The sequence below is a fragment of the Dromiciops gliroides genome, chromosome 4, assembly GCF_019393635.1.
Source record: "Dromiciops gliroides isolate mDroGli1 chromosome 4, mDroGli1.pri, whole genome shotgun sequence".
NCBI classification, from domain to species: Eukaryota; Metazoa; Chordata; class Mammalia; order Microbiotheria; family Microbiotheriidae; genus Dromiciops; species Dromiciops gliroides.
The window spans coordinates 149,353,265-149,377,323 of NC_057864.1; the positions used below are offsets into that span (position 1 = coordinate 149,353,265).

The window sequence follows — 24,059 nt, forward strand, 5'->3', positions numbered from 1 at the left end:
AATGTAGTAGGGGGAGAAGATAAGCAGGGGGATATATAAATAAACCGCCCCCCAAAAAACCTGTCATTTTATCAATATCAGGAACTTTTGGTGTGGAAATTCCCTTCAGGTGATACAGATCAACAATATATCTGTTACTTTTTATCTTAGCTGCCTGGTAGGTACCTTAACTTACCCGTGGTCACTACGGCTAGTGTCAAAGACAAAACTATAATTGATTATTTATTATGTGCTAAACACAATGCCAGGGCAGCTTGGGGGCAGGAAAGATTCATTTTCCCAAGTTCAAAAGTGGGCTCAGGCATTTACTAGCTGTGTGACCCTGGGCAAGTCACTTCACCCTGTTTGCCTCAGTTTTTTCATCTGTAAAATGAGCTGGAGAAGGAAATGGCAAACCACTCCAGTATCCTTGCCAAGAAAACCCCAAATAGGGTCACAAAGAGGCAGACACAATTGAACAAAGGGACTTTGCTATGTGATAGTGGATTTATTAAGTGCTTTATTGTGTGCCAGGCACTTGTGCTAAAAAGATGGTCCCTCCTCTAAGAGCTTATATTTTAACAGGGCAAGTCAAACCACAAAAGGGATCTCGAAGGGGGAAGGAGGAAAGAAAAGGAGGGTACTCTCAAAAGGGGCAAAGATTGGCAACTGTTGAGATGGAGCAGCCTGAAGACTGAGGTAAGTTACGCAGAGGAGAAATACAAGAGCAACAGTATCCAGTGGCATGACTTTCCTCCCTCCTCCACCTCCAGGGAAGGTATCCCTGGCTTCCTTTAAGTCTCCTTCTGTGAAAAACCTGTCCTGATCTCCTTGATGCTCCTGCCTTCCCTCTGGGATTCCCTCCAGTTTCTCCTCCATAGACCTTATTTATCTATAGCTGTTTGCATGTTGCCTCCCCCATTAGATCTAAAACTTCTACATAACAAATTAATTACTCCATTGCCAGCATAAAAACTAGATCTGAGGGGAAAAAAAATAGAACAATAAGGCTTTTGATGGATTTATTAAGTAGCAAAACTGTCAATTATATTTTATTAATCTTGTTACATTAAAATAGCCTGAATATAGGTTGCACCTCTAAAATGGCATTTCTTTGAAAGGTAATAATATTTGGGTATAACTGGGAAAGAAGTTATATGAAATTAGCATATGAAATATTTACTATGGATGGCTTAATTTCTTTTAATTAAAAAATATTTTGAGCCATCACTTTTAAACCATTTTTCTTTCCCACTCTTCACTACCATTTCTATTTGAAACATGTTTTTAAAAGTTTCAAAATCTGAATTATTGCAGCTCAACCCCTAACTAATTGCTTAAAGAAAAAAGTCATCCATGGTTTTGTTCTAAAAATCACATGAATACTCTAGAATCTTTTAATAGCAAACAGGTCAACCAAGCAACCAGCAAGTCTTTTATGAAAGCTAGCAAATATACATAACTTCCCTATGGTTCCTAGGTCTTCTCTCCAGTTCAATTCAACAAACACATATAAAGCACCTACTATGCACAATGTGACTATTAGGTGTTCGAGGTTCAGAAAATGCCTTCAGGTACTGGAGAGATACATTATGTGTGCAGAGAAGTAGAATACAAGGAAAAGTGAGAAACAGCAAGGCTTGATGGAGGTGTTACCTGAAACAGAAAAAAAAAACCCAAAACCCCAAAAAACACAGGGCTAGCATTCCAGCTTGGCTGGAACATCTAGTACAAGCAGTGGCATCATGTGAGAGATTGATGCAAAGATAGGTTAGGGAAATATTGCAGAGAACCTTGAATGCTCAGAGTTCATATTATATCCTAGAGAAAATAGGGTAATTCCTAAAGGTATTAAAGGATGGGGGTGACATGGTCAGACCTGTGCCTTAGAAAGTATATTTTGGCAGCTATATAAAGGATGGAGTGGAGGGGAAAGAAGGCAGCCGGGTGGCATGGTTAATAGAGTGCCCAGTGTGGAGTCAGGAAGACTCATCTTCTTGAGTTCAAATCTCACCTCAAACCACTTACCGCTGTGTGACCCTGGGCAAATCACTTAACCCTGTTTGCCTCAGTTTCCTCATATATAAAATGAACTAGAGAAGGAAATGGCAAACCACTCAAGTATCTCTGCCAAGGAAACCACAAATGGGGTCATGAAGAGTTGGACATGACTGAAAAGATTAGATGCTAGGAGATCAAGTAAAAGGTTATTGCACGGGGCAGCTAGGTGGTGCAGTGGATAAAGCACCGGCCCTGAATTCAGGAGGATCCGAGTTCAAATCCAGCCTCAGACACTTGACACTTACTAGCTGTGTGACCCTGGGCAAGTCACTTAACCCCAACTGCCTCACCAAAAAAAAAAAAAAAAAGGTTATTGCAAAAGTCCAGCTGAGGGATGATATTTAAAACAGGGGAGGGTTCAGGTAGGGGAGATGAGAATACTACTGAGTCTGAAATATCAACAGGACGTCCAATTGGAGATGTCTAGCAGCAAGTTAGAAATATGGCACAGGAATTCAGAAGAGATGTTTTGTTGTTTAGTTGTATCGTGTCTATTTGTGGCCCCATTTGGAGTTTTCTTAGCAAAAATACTGGCGTGGTTTGCCATGTCCTTCTCCAGCTCATTTTATAGATAAGGAACTGAGACAAACAGGGTTAAGTGACTTGCCCAGGATCACACAGCTAGGAAGTGTTGTGAGGGCCAAAATTTGATATATGGAGCATTATTTGGGTGACTCACCTTAATATTGGGGTCCCAGAAATAATGAGGAAACTTTTAGGTTCACCCTCCCCTCTAAACTACCCTTTTTAGATATTTCTCCCAGTCCAATAAGAAAAGGAGCCTCTAAGCTTTGGTTCACAAAAGAATGAGATTTTATTACTTGGGAATTAAACAACAAAGGTAAAACTAATAAAAATCAAAGATAAGGAAATAGGAAAAAAAAAAAGAAATACAGATACTTTTAACTCTGAACTTAACCTATGCAATCCCTAGATCGTTTCCAATTAAGATAGTTCAAAGGAATTTAGGGTTTTCAGTAATTAGCTCACCAAAACCTGGACAGTCTACTGTTGCTTGCGCCACTGGGACAGCAGACACCAGAGAGAGAGCGAGTTCCAGAAGAGCCTAGCGTTCTGGAAGAACCCTCCCCTTCCCTTCAGGGAGGGTTCAATCTTTCCTCATCCAAAAGGGAAGGTCCTTCAAAAAACTGCCTATGGAGAGCTCTCCTTCTGATCTCAGTAGTATACATAACTTCAGGGTGGGCCAGGTGTGGCCCCTCCCAAATGAGTCAGCTAAAAACTGCAATAATAATTTTGTCACAAATAAATTTTACCAGTGTCTAAGGACACATTTGAACTCATCTTCCTGAGTCTAGGCCCAGCACTCTATCCACTGTACCACCCAACTACTCAGTAGAGATTACAGAAGATGGTCATAGGTGTGGAGATAAGAAATTAATCCATGGCAGCAGATAAACTCATCAAGGAAGAAGGGAAAAGATTCGGGAACACCTGGAGGGATACTCACATTTAGGGGGCAGGAAATAATGATCCAGCAAGAGAACATAGAGGTGAGGAGACCCCCTCCAACAATGCAGGTCAGCAATTTCTTGGCAACTCAAAGTACTGCTGTGGGTCACAGAGCCAGTTTGTATTAGATATAGGACTTAAGCCTAAGTCTTCCTGCTTCCATTGCTGGACCTCTATTAGCTGCCTTGCCTGCCAGGTATCTGGGGCAGGAGTGTATCGTGTGAGAAATAAATGAGGTAGTTTGGCTGAGTCACAGAGCACAGGAAGAGAGTAATGTCTAATACTGGAAAGGGAGCTTGGGCCCCAGTTGTGAAGGGCTTTAAATGCCAAACAGAAGAGAGTATATTTGATCCTAGATGAGAACAAGACTGAAGATGAGTGACTGAGATTGAAGACTTGAGAGACTGAAACAGTGAAAGAGATTGAGACAGCGAAAATGAGATGGAAGATCTGTAGATGCAATTGAAAAGTGACATTTACATTAGTTAGCATTTTACAATATTCTCATCCTCATAACCATGGGAGGTGGGTGCTAATATTATTCTCATTTTACAAGTAAGAAAACTGAGGCACAGAGAGGTTAAGTGACTTGCTCAGAATCACAGAGCTAGTTAGTATTCTGAGGTCAGATTTGAATTCAGGTCTTCCTGACTCTAGGTGCAGCGATCTATCTGGCATACTACCTCCATGCCTCTCTTTTTTTGTTTTTGCAGGGCAATGAGGGTTAAGTGACTTGCCCAAGGTCACACAGCTAGTTAAGTGTCAAGTGTCTGAGGCTGGATTTGAACTCAGGTCCTCCTGAATCTAAGGCTAGTGCTTTATCCACTGCGCCACCTAGCTGTCCCCTCCATGCCTCTCTTTTTTAATAGATTAGAACCTGTTAGTTGTTCTGTGCTTGCACAACCGTCAAGAACCTGAGGGTCATCTCCACATCACAATGAGGCTTTGAAGCAGGACTTTTGTGGAGGTTAACATACTAATGGATTCATGTCAAAACAGCAACACTTCTCCATAGAAAAGAAATATGGCAGTTTTTCAAGTAAATTAACTCACACCCAGTCTTATTTTCAAATAAAAGGTAAAGTGAATTAGAAAATTATCACTGTCTCATCATTACAATTTGGGAAATTTTCTTAAAGCAAAGAAAATTGATAAAACTGTACATTAGGCTTCAAAAAATTCTGCTTTAAAGGTTATAACCATTATGTCTATGATTTTCTACTGTGGGTGCATATAAATTAGCCCTTTGTTATGCATATGTAACTCCAACATACTAAAATTCCAAAGAGAAAGTTTAACTAAATTTGGTAATTAGCATACAAATTTATTATGGCTCTTTATATTAGTCAGCAATATGGCAATTGTAATTAAGTCAGTTTACTGTCTTTGAATTTCTCTTAAGCCTGAAATCTACTAATCTTGTTCTATCTTCACAAAATATCAGTAGTAAAGAACTAGAATACTTTTTAAAAAACCTATTAAGATAAATTTTTTATACTGGAAGGTTACAGTTAGATATATTCAAAAAAGTGCTTCAAACTTTGTTCCCTATGTTTGCAACTCTAAAAACCATTCTCAACTCCTTGGGTAGCATCTCAACATTATGGCTTGGTTTGGGGACTCGTATTTGGTAATTTACCTTCAGAGCTGTTATTTCCAAGATGAATTTCATTTCAAGTCAGTTTTATGACTGGGTCTTGTGGCATCCAGTGGACCGTTTTGATTAAGCAGTTCTTGGATTTTATTAATGGCATTAATGGGTTGATGAGTTTCCCAAGTGAGGATGCATAGCTTGTTCCTCCCAGGAGATATCCTTTTCAACTGAAAGAACTTAACGTGTGTGTGTGTGTGTGTGTGTGTGTGTGTGTGTGTGTGTGTGTGTGTGTGTGTAATATATATGTGCATGTGTGTGTTATGTACACACACATATATATGAATTTACGTATATATATTTCAACTATGAAATGGCATAGTTTTAATGAAGACATATATATAATAGATTTAAATGTCTGAAAAAAGTCATTATCTTATATACAATATTTTAAAATCCTTTTTATTCCTAAGTGTTAAAATTTCAAAATAAATAATAAAACTCATTCAACAAATTGTGAACTGTGCCATGTGAAACATAAATTTGGCACCACTATATAGGGTGTTTAAAAATTATATAAAGACTTCTGGGACATCTATATACAACCAGTATTTATACAAATTTTGTGTAATAGAAAAATACAGAATTAACTTTGGAGCTCACAGAAAGAGCCACTTCAATTTTATAATCCATACACATATATCTCATTATTATAACACTTTAACTTTCTAATTAGTTGGCATGATACACTTATGAACTAATTTTTGCTACATAATTAAGACAAATTAGTTTCCCAAAGACATTTGCAGCTCTTGGCTTTGGCAATGGTTTCTCATGTAAGGCAAGAATCCAAGTGTTCATTAATTTGGGTCTCTAAAACTTGAGTCTGGCAAACAGGACAGCTCACTGCTTTTTTGTGACTAATTAATTTGCTGGAATTCTGAGGTGAGGTGACAGGGAATGAACTGCAATTTGGGCCATTACCACTTGTACATATGCTATTCGGTTGCTCTTTCTTGATAAAAAAATTGGCAAAAGCAGTTTTGTTTTCGACTTTGGGTCTCTTATTTGGTAATTTATCTTCAGAGCTATTAATTACCTGAGATGAATTTAATTTCAGCTCAGTTTTACGATTAGGTCTTGTGGCAACCACTGGACCGTTTTGATTAAGCAGTTCTTGGGTTTTATTAATGGCATGTGGGTTGAGGAGTTTCCCAAGTGAGGGTGCATTGCTTGTTCCTCCCAGGACATATCCTTTTCCACTGAAAGGACTCAACAGCTGGTTCTCCCCTTCCTTTCGTTTACCTGCAAAAGAAGGTCATTAGTTAAGAGATTTTTCCATTTGCTTAAAGCCAGGAACACCTTTGAGCTAACTTACCCTAAGCTAATGGGCACTTCAAAATGTAGAGACTATATCTGATAATGAAGTGGAGCTATACAACAGCAAGCTGCTAACAGAGGAAAAATAAATTTCTTTAGAGACACTTTTTTAGGGTTAAGGTTTTTTTTTTTTTTTAATTTTCCCATTCTTTTGGAGCTAATTCTCTGTGGAATCAAGCTGGAAATCCACCATATTCAAAAATAAGTTGCAGAAATGAAAGAATGAGACAGTAATTTTCATATATGAAACATATATGCATATATATGAAGCCACATATTGTCTGCAAATATCCTTTACATATTCCATCTAAGCACTTCCAAAACACAGAAAACCTTCAAAGAAAAAGTAACTTCCAGAAATACAATTCTCACTCCATCCTGAGTAGTGGAGAGAAGCCGGATTTAAAGTCTTTCATACCATTGTTAATTAGAAGAGAGTTTCTGCACAGGCTTAAGGCTAGGGCAGTGAAGAAGAGTTTGTGGGCCACCCTATCTTCTAAGTCAGGGCTTCTTTAACTTTTTCCACTCATGACCCCTCTTCACCAGAGAAATTTACTTGACCCCCAGTATATAAAATAGGTATACATAACCTTTTACTGTTGCCAAATTTTTCACAAACCCCACATTCAGTTATGCGACCCCATGTGGAGTCACGACCCACAGTTTAAGAAGCTAAGCTCTAAGTCACTGCCTTCTTCTCAAGAGGGCTATCATGGGCCATTAAAGGGGAAAAAAAAAAAAAAGGCTGCAGGAACAGCACAGGCTTTGGCTTACAGAAGAGACTTCTGGCATGGGGCAAGAGGAGGTCAGTATTATCATCCTAAAGGCAAAGTAAGGCCTCTGTAAAAATGGAATTGAAGCTTCCATAGTGTGCATTTTGACTGCCCACAATGCTATCATATTTATCATATGGCTCATAACACACTAAGGAGGCAGTGTGCTACACTGGAAAAATCAATGGCTCTGAAGGCAAAAGACCTGGGTTTATATTCTGCCTTTGACCGTCCCTCACCTAAGAACTCTTAAGACTGGATGGCCTCTAAGCTCCCTTCCAATCAACCAAAAGGCATTTATTAAGTGCTTACAATGTGCCCAGCATTGTGCTAGGCATTCCAAGAAAGGCAAGGCCAGTCCCTGCCTCCAAGTAGTTTCTTCTATTCTAATGGAGCAGACAATGCATAAATAGACATGTACAAGATTTATAGAGTGAATGGAAGAGAACCTGCAAGGGGAAAATTCTAACCCTCTACTTCTAGACTTATGAGCCTATGAGTTTAAGGGCCCTCTGTAATGTCATTTCACCTAATGTGTAGTTTACAAAACTAATTCCTAATGTTAGATATGGGCACACCTCCACGAAATTTCAGTGTAGAGTTACTATCTTGGCAAAATTACAGTAGCAAAATGATTCTGCCTAAAGTCTCTTGACTGTGCTAAATAATCCCCAATATTTCTATATAGAAGAAAAGTCCATACCCTATAGTTCTTCAGATGGCTACCACTCACAAGTAGGAAGCATGGTTTCTTCGTAGATGTGTAGTGTTCTGTAGCTCTTTTGCTATTTCTGATTTGGTAAATATTATCACAAATAACAACTTATATAAAGCACTTTCTTGTACCAAAGTGGTTTCCATATTTCACCTCATTTGATTTTGTGAGTAAAGAAGGGCAAATCTCATTATCCCCATTTTATAAATAAGGAGACAGAGCCTCTGGATGAGTGACTTGCTTAAGTCCCCCAGTTACTAAGTGTCTGAGCCAGGACTCAAACCCTGACTCTCTGACACCATACTAGTTTTCATAAATTTTCACCCAAAATCTGTAAGCCTCCTAAACATCAACATAAATCACTTGGGCACGAATGTACTGTCTCTACATCACAGAGGCAGGGGGCACAGGAGAGTGTTCGGTTTGGAATCAGGTAGACCTGAACTAAAATACTGCCTCAGTTTCTTCATCGGCAAAATGGGGATAGCACCTACCTCATAGTGTTGTGAGGATCAAATGAAACAACACAGGTAAAGAGTTTTGCAAACCTTAAAGTGTTATATAAATGGTAGCTGTTACTGTTACACCGTAAGTCAGGTACCTTTATCTTTACCTTCTGTCCCTGAGGTTGGCCGCTTTTCTAGATCTGCCGTCTTCTTGCCTGTTTTTGAATAGCCCTCTGGTTCTTTGACCTTTATATATGTGCCTCCGCAAGTTCTCTGGTGTTCAGCCCACCAAAAGTCATTAGCTGAGGGGGCTCTGTTCATTGCCCGCTTCACATAACCATAGTAGGGTTTTCTGTGCTGGCAGGGACCATTGCAACGCCACCAATGTTGACGATATACATCCACCTCATTGTGGAAACTGTGGTATATCTGCATCGAAAGAAAACATTTCAGCATTTATTCATCACATTAACAACATCTTTGCAAAATCACTTAAAATGTGGAACCTTGCTTTGCTTTAGAAATTATATGAGAAAGCAGAAGGCAGCCTACTCCGATGGAAAGAGCCAGAAAATCTTCCTATGGCCCAAGATGCTGGCCTGACAGTATTTCACCTCTCTGGGCGTCAGTTTCCTCCTCCTCATCTATAAAATGAGAAAAGCTAAACTAAATGATATCAAAGTTCCTTTGAACTGTGACGGGTAAAACTAAATGTGTGTGGTCACCCTACCTGTCCCCAGTGTGGGGAAAGCTAACTAGGACAACAGTTTAACAGTTTAGGTATTAAACATTATTATTATTATTAAAATATATTAAAGGTTAACAAAGAGAGAATAAGTGTCTCTGAAAGAATAGGAAAACCCTAACTCCCTCAACCACTCCTGGTTCAGTTGCCAACCCCATGAGGTTCCAACCACCAACTGACCAAACCAATTGCCTCACACACTGCTTCAAGCTGATTGGATGAGAGTGGTCTCATGTCAATGTGAGGTAACTTTGGGACACTGAACCTTAGAAAGGTCAGCCCATGCTCTCAACAGCAGGGGGCCTCTGGTAATAATAATATTCTCATTCAACTATAAAATTTTAAGTCTAATATTTTACCTTCTAGTTTCCCCTGGGCTTCTGAAAGGTTCTCATTTTGGACAGAAAGCAGTTTTTGGACACGAAGAGTTTAACTTCTATCAAAAAATGAATTGTAATCATAAACAGAGGAAACATTAATCCTTTCTGAGCTGTTAAATTTAAGGAAATGTGATGCTTGAATCATTCAATTCAACAACAGATTCCACAAATGTATATATCACAGTATTGTGCAGGATGTTTGGGATGGAGAATAGAAGAGACCAAGTTTGCACTAGAACACAATCTCCCCTGCCCTCACAGAATTCACAATCTCAAATGCGAATTCTATTGCTTTCAGCAGTGAGATGAAAAATTATCAAAACCAAAGGTAGGGGGCATTAGGTGGTACAGTGGATAAAGCACCAGCCCTGGATTTAGGAGGACCTGAGTTTAAATTCAGCCTCAGACACTTGACACTTACTAGCTAGATGACCCTGGGCAAGTCACTTAACCTTCACTTCCTTGAAAAAATAAACAAAACAAAAACAACAACAAAAACCTAAGGTAAGAAGAGCTCGTGCACCATCCAATAAGTAAGATTAATTTAATACTAAATTGAATGCTACATTATCAAAGGTAAAAATCACACAATATAAAATACTATTCTAACAAAAACTTCTGAGTGACTAAATGCTTCTAATGAAAAAAATTGTTGCAGCACATAATTTTCTACAATAAGTAAATGTTCTTGCCCCTTTCCATGTAACAAGAGAGTGGCAGTAGGAAAGGAAGAACATGTGTGTAATTGTTTGTTGTTTTGCTTAGGATAACTAATCCCCCAATTCTTGGTCAATGATAAGCTACTGGTGGAAAGGAAAGCTGAATTTTTAAAAGCCTTTTTGTTTTGCAGCACTGTTTTCCTGATCCCTTGTCCTTGCTCACCTCAAACACTACAACCATTCAACCTCCCAAAACAAACTTTATTTACTTAGCAATCATCAATTTAATTCATATTGCACTAAGCACAGTGGGATGTGAGAAGTACCAAGAGCAAAAATGGTGGTGGGGGAGAGCTCAAGACTGCTCCCTCTTTTAGTACCATGCTCAGCTCTTACAAATTAATCATCAAAGAAAGGCTGGATCAGACATTTAGTGCCAGGAGGAAGCAGAAAAGGCTGGGAGATCAAACAGTGGAAGCAGTAATGCTGCATATACTTTGGATTTCTTCCTATACTCTATTCATGAAATGTGAGTGTGTGCACGTGCATGTGTGTTTTCATGGATATTTGCCTCAGTCAGGATTGAACAGTGGAGTACCTGCAGTTTATACCAGGGCAGAACAAGCAAGGATGATAGCAGTAAAACCACACCAGCCTAACTTATCTGAATCACAGCAGAGCTGAGCTGGCCACTAGCTTCTATTTCCTAAAGAGTAGCTGGGATAGAACATATGTGATCATACAGATCTTTTAAAAAACATCTTCAACATCAACCACGTTTCCTATGGAACTAACTCCGAACTCTGATGACAGCTAAGACAGCTGAGTGCACAGAAGGTAAACAACTTGGCATGTTTTTTTCTCCATCATATGTCACTGCCCTTGGAAGTCAATAAAAGCCATTGTGAAAATATTTTCATTCACTGAACCTGACGTTTGTATTAATATAATTAATACGAAAATGTGTATCTATTTCATGAAGAAAACTGTGTGGAGTTAAATACGTGACATTCATCTGGTAATGGAAGACAAAAGTGCTGGAATATATTTTTGGCTCTGCCACCGATTCAACTGCAGGGTTTGAGACAAATCTCTATGACTCATTTTTTTGGTCCTTGAATCTTATTACAATTAATGAGAAATCTAAATAAATACATACAGGCACAGAATTCCCTAGGTAGGGTATACTTACTGTGACATTGGCTCCAGTCAGGCGATTGATGCGATGCATATGTTTACAAAACTCTGGGCCGTGACTTTCCCGATCTTTATCATTATTAGTGACAAATAAATATGCATGTATCATTTCATGTAATAATGTCTAAAACAGGATAAAAGCAAACCAATTCAACTTGTGACTTAGGAGAAAAATGCAGAAGAATTAAATTGTTAAATTAAGGTGATACTTAGGCTTTAATTTTTTTTTTTCTTTTTTGGAAGAAGGTGGTGACCTGAGGGAAAACAAAATTCACAAGAGGCCTAACACTGCTATACCACTACATGTATTTACTCAATATTCAAACGGATCTCTAACATGCTAGAGGCCTTCTTTGCTTTCTCCTGATACTGTGAGCACACCAGCCAAGCACTCTAGCCATCCATGACCAGCCCATCTTCTCTGTCATATAATTCTTTGATGACATCTTTTACTCCTGTTCTTCTCTGGAATTCCTGACTGGTCATATGTGGCCTGCTCATGCCCCCCACATGCCTACCTTTTCCATTGCCCTTTAGGTGATATTTTTAGTTCTTCTGAGCCAATGGTATTCCACCTCTCCCGGCCACACACTACCACCAATAGGATGTTTATATTGAAGAGGTGGACCTTTGCTTTTTATGAGAAGCCTAAGGTCAATAAAAGTGCTTTGCGATTTCCTAAAAGCAATCGAAACCCATTCTCCTCCCTCTTTTCAACTCTGGTCCCAGTTTATATTTCACCTATATAAAATTGTCTGTCCCAGATGCACATACTGTTAGACAAGCTCTCCTGGGTGACCATGCAGATACCTGTTGAAATCTAAGCAACAGGCATTCCTCCTTTATTTGGTTCTTCCTGTGTGAATAAAAAGGTCAAACTCCTTTGAGCTATTACAGATCTCTTCAAAGAGGTAAGTCTGAAATGTCTTAGGGTTTGATGTGATCACTAACATTTCATCTGCAAGCAGGAGCATCTGGAACACCTCACCATTTAGAGGGAATCTCTCCATTACAAGGACTCTACATTAGATCTCCATCACTATGGTGAATAATTTTGTTTAGTGCACATTTCCTTGCTTTATACCTTGCCTGATATTTATCAGAGAATAACTGAATAGGGATATTTCTGTTCTTAAATCTTTCAAAAAATAATGAATGATCTTGATATATGGATAGGAGACACCTATTATAAAAGAAACTGTAAAACAGTATTTATTGTACTAAGTCAAATGCTTTTCTATAATCAATAGGCAAGAAGTTGAATGGGATCTTATATACTCTACATCTTTTAGTCAATGGTAAAATGGTAGATGTGATCCTTTGTTGAAAATCACTTGCAAAAACTTTTTTGTTCTCTACTAATATGCCTCCACTAAGCATGCCTTCAATTTGTGTATAGCTATATCTCCAAAAAATTTTGTACAGATGGGAGTAGGCCCCTTTCTTTGGGGGTACAATTAAAGTTGAGGTATTTTCCCCCCAATATCTTTGCTATCTTTCACTCCTTCAGCTAGTTACCTTCTATATTGGTACATTTACTCATTTTAAATATAACTTATCTTAATTTATAAATAAACCTTGATAAAATTAATGAAGTCTTATAATAATGTACTTTTCAAAATCTTTCAAGTTTATGTCAATGTCAATTCTGAGAGGTGTTATGACTACTAGAATTTTAATTAAAATTGTCACTACTATAATCTGTATTAAAATTATGAACTTCTTATTATCGATGAACTTCTATATTATCAATCAACAAGCATTTATTAAGTATTTATTATTAGCCAGGTATTGGGGACACAAAGAAAAAAAAGTTTCTTCTCTCAAGGAGCTTTTTATCAGGGGAAGCAACATGTACACAGAAAACAATGTGAATAAAAGGGATAAACTATATGCAAGGTAATTCAGGGGGAAGGGCCCTTGCAGCTAGAGAGAAGAGGAAAAGCCTCACAGAAAGATGGCACCCGAGTTGAACTTTGAGATGTACTAGGGATTCTAAAAGGCAAAGGTGAGGAGGAAGGGCATTCCACATGTTGGTGAAAGCCTGTGTGAAGGCATCACGATGTGAGGAGTGGAAAAACTATATAGAAACTATACAAAGGTTACGCAAATTTTTTTATTAGGTTGTTACACAAAATATATCATATGTAAACAAACCTTATTTAATATTAATAGGTCACAAGTTTGAGATTCACTTTAAAATTCCAAAGTAAATAAGGTTTTATAATATCCTGTTAATCATGTTTAATTTATTTTTAAACAAACACACATTAGCTTCTAGATTTCAAAGTCAATGTTTATTGACTATGGTCCATGACTTTCACCCTACTCCAATTCCAGTCTCTGGGGCAGGAGTGACTCTGGGGTGTCAAGGCCATGCCATTCGAACACAAGCTCTAGCAGATCTGACCAAGCCAGAAAAAGTATGGGATCAAGGACAGAAAGTACTTCTGTCATTTGGGGGCTGGCCTAGCTAAAAGTGAAAAGCCTTGTCCCCATAAGGGTAACTAACAAATTATGTCCTTTTTTTGGCCCAAATATGCACAAATACCATCTTTACTAAGGTGAAAATGAATTCAAGTTCCTTAAAGACCACGAGTATCCTGAGCAACTTCATTTCTATAATCTGCTATACTGAACACTCAGCCTCTTCTGACAGTACTCAGTTCTTCATATTGTAATCAGTAAGATTTATTTCTGCTGACATTTTAAAATGAAGTCTGTTAAACTCAACCTTTAGCTGACTCAGCAGAATATTGCTGTATTTCCTGTTTTTCCACTGTCTATGGTTTAGCTTGTCTTTAAAGATGAAACTGAGTTCACTTATTTTTTTCTCTACTACCTTCCTCTTTTGTTTTTAACCTCCTCCCTTTTACCTAGCTGCAAATACTAACTTGAGGCCATTATCTTCCTACTTTATCAATTCAGAACCCTCCCACATTATTTATAAAGAAAAACTAACTATTTCTTCTGACTTTCAAACATGTCATTTAGTTTTTCATCTGAAAAATATAGGAGTTGAACTAGATAAATCTATGAGGTCTCTCCTTTAAAATGTTGCTGGATTTTATTCAAGTCATCTTCAAGCTGTGGATAGTACAATTAGGATAGTACATACATTTTTTATCTTGGAAGCAGCAGTACAGGCACTTGACATTTAAAAGTGTAGCCAAACTGACCTATTTCTGCTCTGTGGCCTTTAGGGATCCTCAGCCTCATCAACAAGCAGAAGGTTGCAATCTGATTAGGGGAGGAATATGGAGAGAGAGGAGACAGGATATGGACACCCGAATTGTTGGCGTGAATGTAGAGCATAACCCTAATTGCAAAACGCCCCCTACAGTAAAAATGTTCAAGACTGCATGTCAGCCTAACTCATTTAAAGTTTATAATAGTGTAATCTTACAGTATAAGTTCTGAGCCATTTAAGACAGTCACTGCAATGTAAGGAGTCATTGCCTCCTAGACTACCTTGCAAGCTGAGTAAACAAGCATGCAAGCCGGATATAAGATATTCACCGTTTCATGTATAACCCTCTTCTTTCTTTTTTTTGGTGTATATGAAAATGTTGTTTGCCAAGTACAAAATGGGGGAAGGTACAGAAGTAATTAAATCAATAAAATAGGGGATAAGGACAACATGCATCTTTAAGCAATGAAGAGCCTATTTGGACAATTGCCGAAGCAACCCTCAGGATGGCAAGTACCTAACATTTGGGGATCCAAACTAGTGGAGAGAAGGGATTCTCTGGCCTCTTCAGAAAGGGGTGTTCTCCACCTTGTGCAGGCTATACCAGTCAGCTTTTTAAGCATGTCTCTGAGAGGCAAAAAGTATCCAGGGGAGGTCAGTGCTCACCAAACTCATACAAGAGAACGAAGATTTGACACTTATATCCTTCAAAGCTAAATAACTTTTTGTGTTGGGTCAGTCATTTATGCCATTCTGCTACCTCAGTTTAGGACAGCTGCTGAGGCCCTCCTAAGGCACTCATCTCCAAGATCCATTCTTGTTTTAATATCTAATTACTAAGATAAGTCAGGATTTATTTGTGAATACCTACCTCTATAAGATCTTTTCTTGGTCTCAATTTTAAAAGCGGTTCACTGAGGCAGATGGAACACATTCCACCTTTTCCCTCATACTTGCATACTCCAGCACATCTAAAGAAAGACAAGTAAAAAATGTAATCATCCAAGTTTTAATTATATTTATCAGATATTCACAGAAATGTCAACAGAAAAAGAACTAAATTTTTTGTCACATTCAAAGAATTCTGGTACATGGCTTCTTAGAGAGTGTACCAAATCTATCCTTTGTTTGTTTGCATCTTATCCTAGGTTTGAATAATTCTATTATCGAGTGAGCTCTCAAAGTCATGACACAATTGCTCAAAAAAACATCCAAGTAACGCCACAGGAAAATGCCCGGATCAGCAAAACTCACAGAAGAATGTGCTAAAATCATCTTCTAACCAAGAATGGTTTGGAAGGTCAGAAGGAGGGAGCTGCTGTGCTAATACAGGAGTTGAGACTAAGCCCACAGTCACCCTGGCACAGATCCAGTCCCAGGAAGGCCTCACCAGAGAAGGAGACCCCCCAGAGCCTCTGAATCAGCTGAAGCACCAGTGTCATCTGGAACTAAGTTCACAGTCTGGTGAGAAGGCTGAGCCCTGGGCAGGGGAGAGACGAAGGGGTCTATGCTGGTGCTGAGGCAGAACTTGGATTTTTCACCCCTGCTGAAACCAGGAGGTAGGCTTGAGTAGCAGTGGCCCAGGTAGGGGAGGGGCACAGGCTCCTCAGAGCTAACAACCACAACACACAAAGTTGGTTAATTAGCAAGCTGGTCTGGGGTCATCTACAAACCAGGGAACAGGCCAGGTGAGTGAAGAACCTGATCCTCCTTAAATCATACCACCTGGGATCTTCTGAAGCTTGGGATACTGCAGCCTGGAAATAGTGCCCCACTTTAAGGAGCTAAAAGTCAAATAAAAGAAAGGCAAGATGAGCAGACAGAGAAAGGTGAGGACCATAAAAAGTTTCTTCAGTAACAAGAAAGACTGAGGTGCACCCTCAGAGGAAGATGTCAACATCAGGGCCCCTATATCTAAAGCTTCCAAGAAAAATATGAATTGGTCTCAGGCTATAGGGGTGCTCAAAAAGGACTTTGAAGATAAAGTTAGAGAGGTAGAGGAAAAAATGGAAAGAGAAATGAGGGTGATGCAGGAAAGACATGAGAAAAAAGTCAACAGCTTGAAAAGTCAAATGGAAAAGGAGGTACAAAAACTCTGATGAAAATAATTGCCCAAGAATGAGGATTGAACAAATGGAAGCCAGTGACTTTATGAGAAACCAAGACACAATAAAGCAAATCCAAATGAATAAAAAAATAGAGGGCAATGTGAAGTATCTTCTGGGAAAAACTGCTGACCTTGAAAATAGGTTCAGGAGAGATAATTTGAAAATTATTGGTCTACCTGAAAACCATGATCAAGGAAAGAGCTTAGACATCATCTTCCAAGATATTCTCAGGGAAAATTGCCCTGAAATTCTAGAAGAAGAAGCTAAAATAGAAATTGAAAGAATCCACTGATCACCTCCAAAAGAGATCCCAAAAGGAAAACTCCTAGGAATATTATAGCCAAATTCCAGAGCTCTCAGGTCAAGGAGAAAATATTGCAAGCTGCCAAAAAAGAAAGAATTCAAGTACTGTGGAGCCCCAGTCAGGATAGCACAGGATCAAGCAGCTTCTACATTAAAGGACCGGAGGGCATGGAATATGATATTCCAGAGGGCAAAGGAATTGGGATTACAACCAAGAATCACCTACCCAGCAAAACTCAGCATAATCTTTCAGCAGAAAAAAATGGAACTTTAATGAAAAAGAATAGTTGTCGACTGATTGTCTATTAGGAGAAAGGCCACTACCAAGTTGTTTGCTTTCCTGTGGAATATTTATAAGGAGACAGATAAGAGTCCCAAGGGAAAATAAAGCATGGATTTAAGATTCCACCCCCCTCCCCATCCCCACACCGTTAAGAGATGAAGAAACTGAGTCCTAGGAAGGATAAGTGACTTGCCCAAGGGCAAACATGTATCATCTGCCAGAAGTGATAACTAAATTTAGATCCTGAGATTCCAAGTTGGATTAGATGATTTCAGAAGTCCCTTCAAACTCTAAATCCAACCACTATTTTTTGTCTTGGGGGAAGAGGGAAGGAGTCAGAAGGGGGAGAGGCCCATAGAAGCTCACACCTACCGAAGTGTGGAGGGCTCTGCAACAGTAAGAGAGATCCACATCCATTAAAACATAATTCTTAATACTGAAGCATAAGAAGTGGTATATTTTTAAATATTAAGGCCACTATTATATGATTCAAGCAGCAATGATGACAGAGATATCTTAATAAGATTTTGCTTCAGTGCAAGGTAGGTTCAAGACTATGAAACTCACCAAATACTGGGGCTCAGTTCACGGCATCCAAAAGGACGGAGGGAGGAGAGATAAAAGGACAAAAGGGGGTAGAAGTAACTTTAGGCTTACCACCACAGCAAAAAGAAATCTGGCCCTCGGCAGACGAGCTAGCCCAGGGCGGTTCCGCAATGGGAGCCTGGGACCGCAGCTATCGCCCCCGGGCGGGGCAGCCAAAGCTTCTAGCCTTCCCCTACCCCCACCCCCAGCACAGCAGGGGACTTACAGCGTCATTCGGAAGCTCCATTTCACCTCCACCGCCTCCAGCCGCCCCCAGAAATACAGCTGGTTGAAGTGAACGAACAGCGCTCGGGGATCGGGGTTGGGGTCCACGAGCTCCCAGGCCTCGTCCACCAGCGATCTGGACTCCTTCGGGGACGGGACGAACGCCTGGACATCCGTGTTCCACTCCTCCTGCAGCTTCAGGGCCAGCACAAAGTCCTCTTCCATCGCGGCCCCGACAGAAGGAAGGCACCCGGGGGGAGGGGAAAGGAGCCGGGAAACGGGAGCAATGCAACTCCACAGACCTGCCCCAGACCACCGTATTCCAGTTCCAGAACCACAGTGTTTTGAATCAGCTAGTCGGAAATAGAAACTGATCTCGCGAGAGTACAAGAAGATACCGAGGCAACAAAACAACCCACTTCCGGCATCTCCGGGAACGGCTTAATCGTCAGAGCAAAGAGGACTGGAGAGGGAGTTTCCCCTCCTCTCTTAGTCTTATTTATTTATTTATTTATTTTTGCACAGGCGCAGCAGCCAGGTGGCTTCATTTGCCCGACTCTCCTTTAGCCCACCCTCTCCGCGCATGCGTCCTCATTGGCCGCAAGGGCCGGCCGACTCCTCCCGCGCAGGCGCATTCACTGCGCTTCCGCCCTTCTCCCCGGGTCCCTGAACTCCGTCGGAGTTGGGTGGGTCTCGGTGGTCGCGGAGACTGTGACAGTGACAGGGGAAGAGATGGCCATGGCGATGTCGGACAGCGGAGCCAGCCGCCTGCGGCGGCAGCTGGAGTCGAGCGGTTTCGAGGCGCGGCTGTACGTGAAGCAGCTGTCGCAGCAGTCGGACGGGGACCGGGACCTGCAGGAGCACCGGCAGCGGATCCAGGCGCTGGCCGAGGAAACGGCACAGAACCTGAAGCGCAATGTGTACCAGAACTACCGTCAATTCATCGAGACGGCGCGCGAGATCTCCTACTTGGAGAGCGAGATGTATCAGCTCAGCCACCTGCTCACGGAGCAGAAGAGCAGCCTCGAGAGCATCCCGCTCACCCTGCTCCCTGCTGCTGCCGCCGCCGCCGGAGCCGCCGCCGCCGCCGCCGGGGCTGAGGAAGGCGGCGGCGCCGGCCCCGGAGGCCGAGACCACCTCCGAGGCCCGGCCGGCTTCTTCCCGGGCCACGGGGGCGCCGCCCGCGACAGCCAGAGTGCGGGCGAGGAGGGCAAGCAGCGGACGCTGACCACCCTACTGGAGAAAGTGGAGGGCTGCAGGCACCTGCTGGAGACCCCCGGGCAGTACCTGGTCTACAACGGAGACCTGGTGGAGTATGAGGCGGACCACATGGCTCAGCTGCAACGGGTGCATGGTTTTCTCATGAACGACTGTCTGCTGGTGGCCACCTGGCTGCCCCAGCGGAGGGGGATGTACCGCTACAATGCCCTCTACCCCCTGGACCGATTGGCCGTGGTGAATGTCAAGGATAATCCGCCCATGAAGGACATGTTCAAACTGCTGATGTTCCCTGAGAGCCGGATCTTCCAGGCGGAGAATGCCAAGATCAAAAGGGAGTGGCTGGAAGTGCTGGAGGAAACCAAAAGGGCCCTCAGTGAAAAAAGACGCAGGGAACAGGAGGAGGCGGCCGCTCCACGGGGCCCACCCCATGTTTCTTCCCAGGCCACAAACCCATTTGAGGATGATGAAGAGGAGGAGGAGCCTACTTCTCCAGAGGTCGAGGAGAAAGTGGACTTATCCATGGAATGGATTCAGGAGTTGCCAGAGGACCTGGATGTCTGTATTGCTCAGAGGGACTTTGAAGGGGCAGTGGACTTGTTGGATAAGTTAAACCACTATCTGGAGGGCAAGCCATGCCCACCTCCTGTCAAGGAGCTGAGGGCCAAAGTGGATGAGCGAGTCAGGCAACTCACGGAAGTGCTTGTTTTTGAACTTTCCCCGGATCGTTCTCTAAGAGGTGGTCCTAAGGCCACTAGAAGGGCAGTCTCTCAATTAATACGACTTGGCCAATGCACCAAGGCTTGTGAGCTGTTTTTGAGAAATAGGGCAGCAGCTGTGCACACGGCCATTCGGCAGCTTCGAATTGAAGGTGCCACTTTACTCTATATTCATAAGTTATGCCATGTCTTCTTCACCAGCCTCCTTGAGACAGCTAGGGAGTTTGAAACTGATTTTGCAGGCACCAACAGTGGTTGCTACTCTGCCTTTATTGTTTGGGCCCGTTCCGCCATGGGCATGTTTGTGGATGCTTTTAGCAAGCAGGTATTTGACAGCAAAGAGAGCTTGTCTACAGCAGCAGAGTGTGTAAAGGTGGCTAAGGAACATTGCCAGCAGTTGGGTGATATTGGATTGGACCTTACTTTCATCATCCATGCTCTCTTGGTAAAGGACATCCAAGGGGCTTTGCACAGTTATAAGGAAATCATAATTGAGGCCACCAAGCACCGAAACTCTGAGGAAATGTGGAGAAGGATGAACCTGATGACTCCAGAGGCCCTGGGGAAACTCAAAGAAGAAATGAAAAACTGTGGGGTGAGCAATTTTGAACAGTACACAGGGGATGACTGCTGGGTGAACCTAAGCTACACAGTAGTGGCCTTCACTAAACAAACCATGGGCTTCTTGGAAGAAGCTCTGAAGTTGTATTTTCCAGAGCTGCATATGGTACTTCTAGAGAGTCTGGTGGAAATAATTTTGGTTGCAGTTCAACATGTGGATTACAGTCTCCGATGTGAACAGGACCCAGAAAAGAAAACCTTTATCAGACAGAATGCATCCTTTCTATATGAAACAGTCCTCCCTGTGGTGGAGAAAAGGTTTGAACAAGGTGTAGGTAAACCTGCCAAGCAACTCCAAGACTTGAGGAATGCATCAAGACTTATTCGAGTAAATCCTGAAAGTACAACCTCAGTGGTCTGATACACAGCACTTGTATTTTTTTTTCCCCAGAGAGGTCTGTTTGTCTATATACAGCATTACTAGTATATTATTTATATAACACATTAAAATCTTTATATCCCAGAACATAGTTTAAAAAATAAAAGTGAAAAAAGTCATCTCTTATGTAAGAGTTCAAGATCAGAATGTGGAGAATGAAAAAATGGTTAAATTTTATCAAAGGAGTAAAACCATTAAGATCATTTGAACTCATCTAATATATTCTTTAATTACCCCAATTCTTTCTAGATTGTTGGTCATACCACAGTACTATGCTTCATGATCCTAGGGGCCAAAGCACATTTATTGTATTATTAATGGTGTATATTTATGCAGCACAGAAATATATCACATTTATAATTACATGCAAATCAAATATGTCAACACCTTATTTCCAAGTTCTGTAAGTCACTGGATTACCAGAAGAATTTTCTGTGTATCTTCAAAGGTACAGTGCCATATGAAACAACTCTTAACCTAATATGCTTCCCTTTAAAAAAAAAAAGTGATTTAGCTATGTGCATAGAGTCAAAAATATTAGCAAATTTAACCATAGGGTAAATTCCAGGCAAAAATGTTCAAGAAGATAATTTAGTTTGATGAAACTGAGAACATGCCAATGACTTTTTAGTGTATTAGAAGGAGAAGCGTTAAATAAAAATAGTGCAGTTAATTTTGTTGGCACAACTTGAATAAACTTAATTACATTTAGTTGGTTGCTATCTCTTAAAAATCTGCTTTGGAAACAAAATGCTTGAAAAATCAAAGTGCTGTGACAGTCATCTGTTTCTTGTTTTTCTTGAATTTTATGAAATTTTATTTCATTTTCTGTTACATGTAACAGTATGAGGAATATTTAACACCATTAACTGCTTGAGAGTTCCACTTTGGGATTATATACTTTCTCAGACTGCAGGTTGGAGAAAAGTCTTCATTAAAATATATCTTTTAGATTCTAACCTCTTAATGAGGAATCAGAAGAATGAATAGAATGTTATTTCTCAAACACAAATATATTTTGTCACATTTACTGGTATTAATTTTAAGAAAGTTGCATTTGAGTGTTGTAGAAATTACTGGTAAGACTTATCCTTGGTTCATCTTTAAAATGAATGTAATGCTTCAACTTAATTAAATACCAAGTGCTTTTAAAGAGTCTTGGGCTTCCCAGGACTATTTCCACTCACTGTTTCAGCTGTCTAATGGATAGATAATAATAGTCCTTATGCTGTGCCTCCTTTTGCGCCACTCTACCATGATTACATAGGAAACAGAAAGGGGCCACACAGGACCAGGGACCATTTACAATTTTTTTCTTTGATTCCTGAGTTTCTCTGGTCAAATGATTTGTCACCTTGTAAGCAGCATACTGCCATTAGACAACAGACTTAGTCTGTCTTGGGGACTAAACCTGGTAGAACCTCCTAGAGTGTATGCTTTGCTAGCTTAGCCTTTGAGAACCCAGGATGTTCCATGCCAAGATGAGGGAGTATTGGAACATCATAGCCTGTTCTTTCCTTGGCTCCTAGTTGTCATTTCTGTTGCAGGTGCCATTTTAGATGGTGTCTTTTCTGTTATTTAAAAATTGGCATCATCTAAAAATTATATATAATTAATTGTAGATGGATTCCCAGTAGCCAAGGCTTTGTGACCAGTACACTAAAGTAGCCAGCTATGTTTAAAATGTCTAAAGGTACCAACATTTCAGATTTATTTGGCTAGTTTCTCACAAACCTCAGGGTTATATTGATTGGAAGAAACTCAGATATGTCAGGTGGGCAAAGACAATTAAAATGTACCTTAGTGCTATTGAAAGGTTCAATTTCATAAATGGGGGGGCAGTATTAGAATTTTTATGTGCCATTTAATGTCTTTAAAATCTTATAGAATCAAAAAAGTCTGTAAATATATGATATAGGGTATTTGAAATGATGCTGGTAGAATTAAGGGGTTTTAATTTGAACATAAGGCTTTAAGTAATGAAAATTTAAGAAATGCACACACATCTTATTAATGCTTACTTTGAATAGGCTGCTTTTTAAAAACTAGAATCATTGGGAATTTTCTGTGCTATGTGTTGCTTTACCATAATTGTAACTGGTAGAAATATGGTTTTGGTGGGTTGACTAGAGTAGGGGGATGATTAACCCTCACCAAAGTCAGGGTGGCCTTTGTGCCAAATTGAAACAATTTGTCTAGCTTTATTAGAAGTGTATTAATATTAGGTCCCAGAGTGGTGCACTCTGATTTTTTCCTTTCCTGTTAAGTTCCAAAGCAGATTCTAAAAACAATGCAGTTAAGAATCACCTTGAAATGGAATGTAGATTGTAATATTCAGCTTTAGTTGATTGCCTTTCCTACTTGGTCAGGAGTGGAGAACACAGATGATTTAAATAATTGCTCTTCAGAAAAGCTCTATGGAACTCAAGCTTGTTACTTGTTCAAAGCCCCATTTTACATAATTTCTGCCAACTCAAACCCATTTTTGTTTAAAGTACTATCTATCATAGTTCATCTAGGCAGGATTGGCATTTTATAATTGAAAATTTGGGGCATAAATGACAGAAAGTGTTGTATAAAATGAATACACATTTTGCATATTGGCATTGCTGTGGTGTGAATGGACATTTGAAACTTAAAAAAAATAAAACCTCAAAGTTTCTTACACTGGACAAAATGTCATGCTGGCATATTGTATTTCCTTTCCTTGATCATTAATGCTTTATATTGTATTTCTGTTAATTTCCTTATTTAATTACTGTTGTAGAAAGAGCCAGTTAAGGGGAAAAACAACTGTAGCTATCTTGATTATTCTACCTATTCACTGAGTCATTATGATTTAAAGAAATTCTCTCTTTTGATTGACTTGTGCTGTTTAGTAAACATTTCACAAGTACAGAATGTGAATTTACACAAATTAGGGGTAAAATGACCAATATCTGTTTTTTTTTAAAATGTGCTGATTGCCAAGAGAACAATTACATATTATCAGGCAACAAGTATTTTACTTTGTTGTTAAACTGTTTTTAACA

The 24,059-nt window shown here is 40.2% G+C and overlaps 2 protein-coding genes across 4 annotated transcripts; one reads left to right on the forward strand and one right to left on the reverse strand.

Annotated features, from left to right (window-relative positions):
• Positions 1–2,944: 2,944 nt before the first annotated feature.
• Positions 2,945–18,656, reverse strand: SPRTN (SprT-like N-terminal domain). 3 transcript variants are annotated; one of them, XM_044002808.1, is made up of 6 exons: positions 18,092–18,656; positions 15,458–15,557; positions 14,576–14,636; positions 11,392–11,465; positions 8,571–8,844; positions 2,945–6,406 (listed from the first exon to the last, which is right to left on the reverse strand). In XM_044002808.1, the coding sequence occupies exons 1-6, from the start codon at positions 18,313–18,315 to the stop codon at positions 5,934–5,936; spliced, it is 1,206 nt and encodes a 401-aa protein (XP_043858743.1). In that variant the 5' UTR covers positions 18,316–18,656; the 3' UTR covers positions 2,945–5,933. The 3 variants fall into 3 exon arrangements, with proteins under 3 accessions (XP_043858743.1, XP_043858744.1, XP_043858746.1); XM_044002809.1 differs by lacking the exon at positions 14,576–14,636 and having other exon boundaries at positions 11,392–11,520; positions 18,092–18,655; XM_044002811.1 differs by lacking the exons at positions 11,392–11,465; positions 14,576–14,636 and having other exon boundaries at positions 18,092–18,655.
• Positions 18,657–18,750: 94 nt separating this feature from the next.
• On the forward strand, positions 18,751–23,718 carry EXOC8 (exocyst complex component 8). The gene has a single exon (XM_044002807.1). It carries the CDS (start codon positions 18,823–18,825, stop codon positions 21,007–21,009), a length of 2,187 nt encoding a protein of 728 aa, XP_043858742.1. The 5' UTR covers positions 18,751–18,822; the 3' UTR covers positions 21,010–23,718.
• The last annotated feature ends 341 nt before the right edge of the window (positions 23,719–24,059 follow it).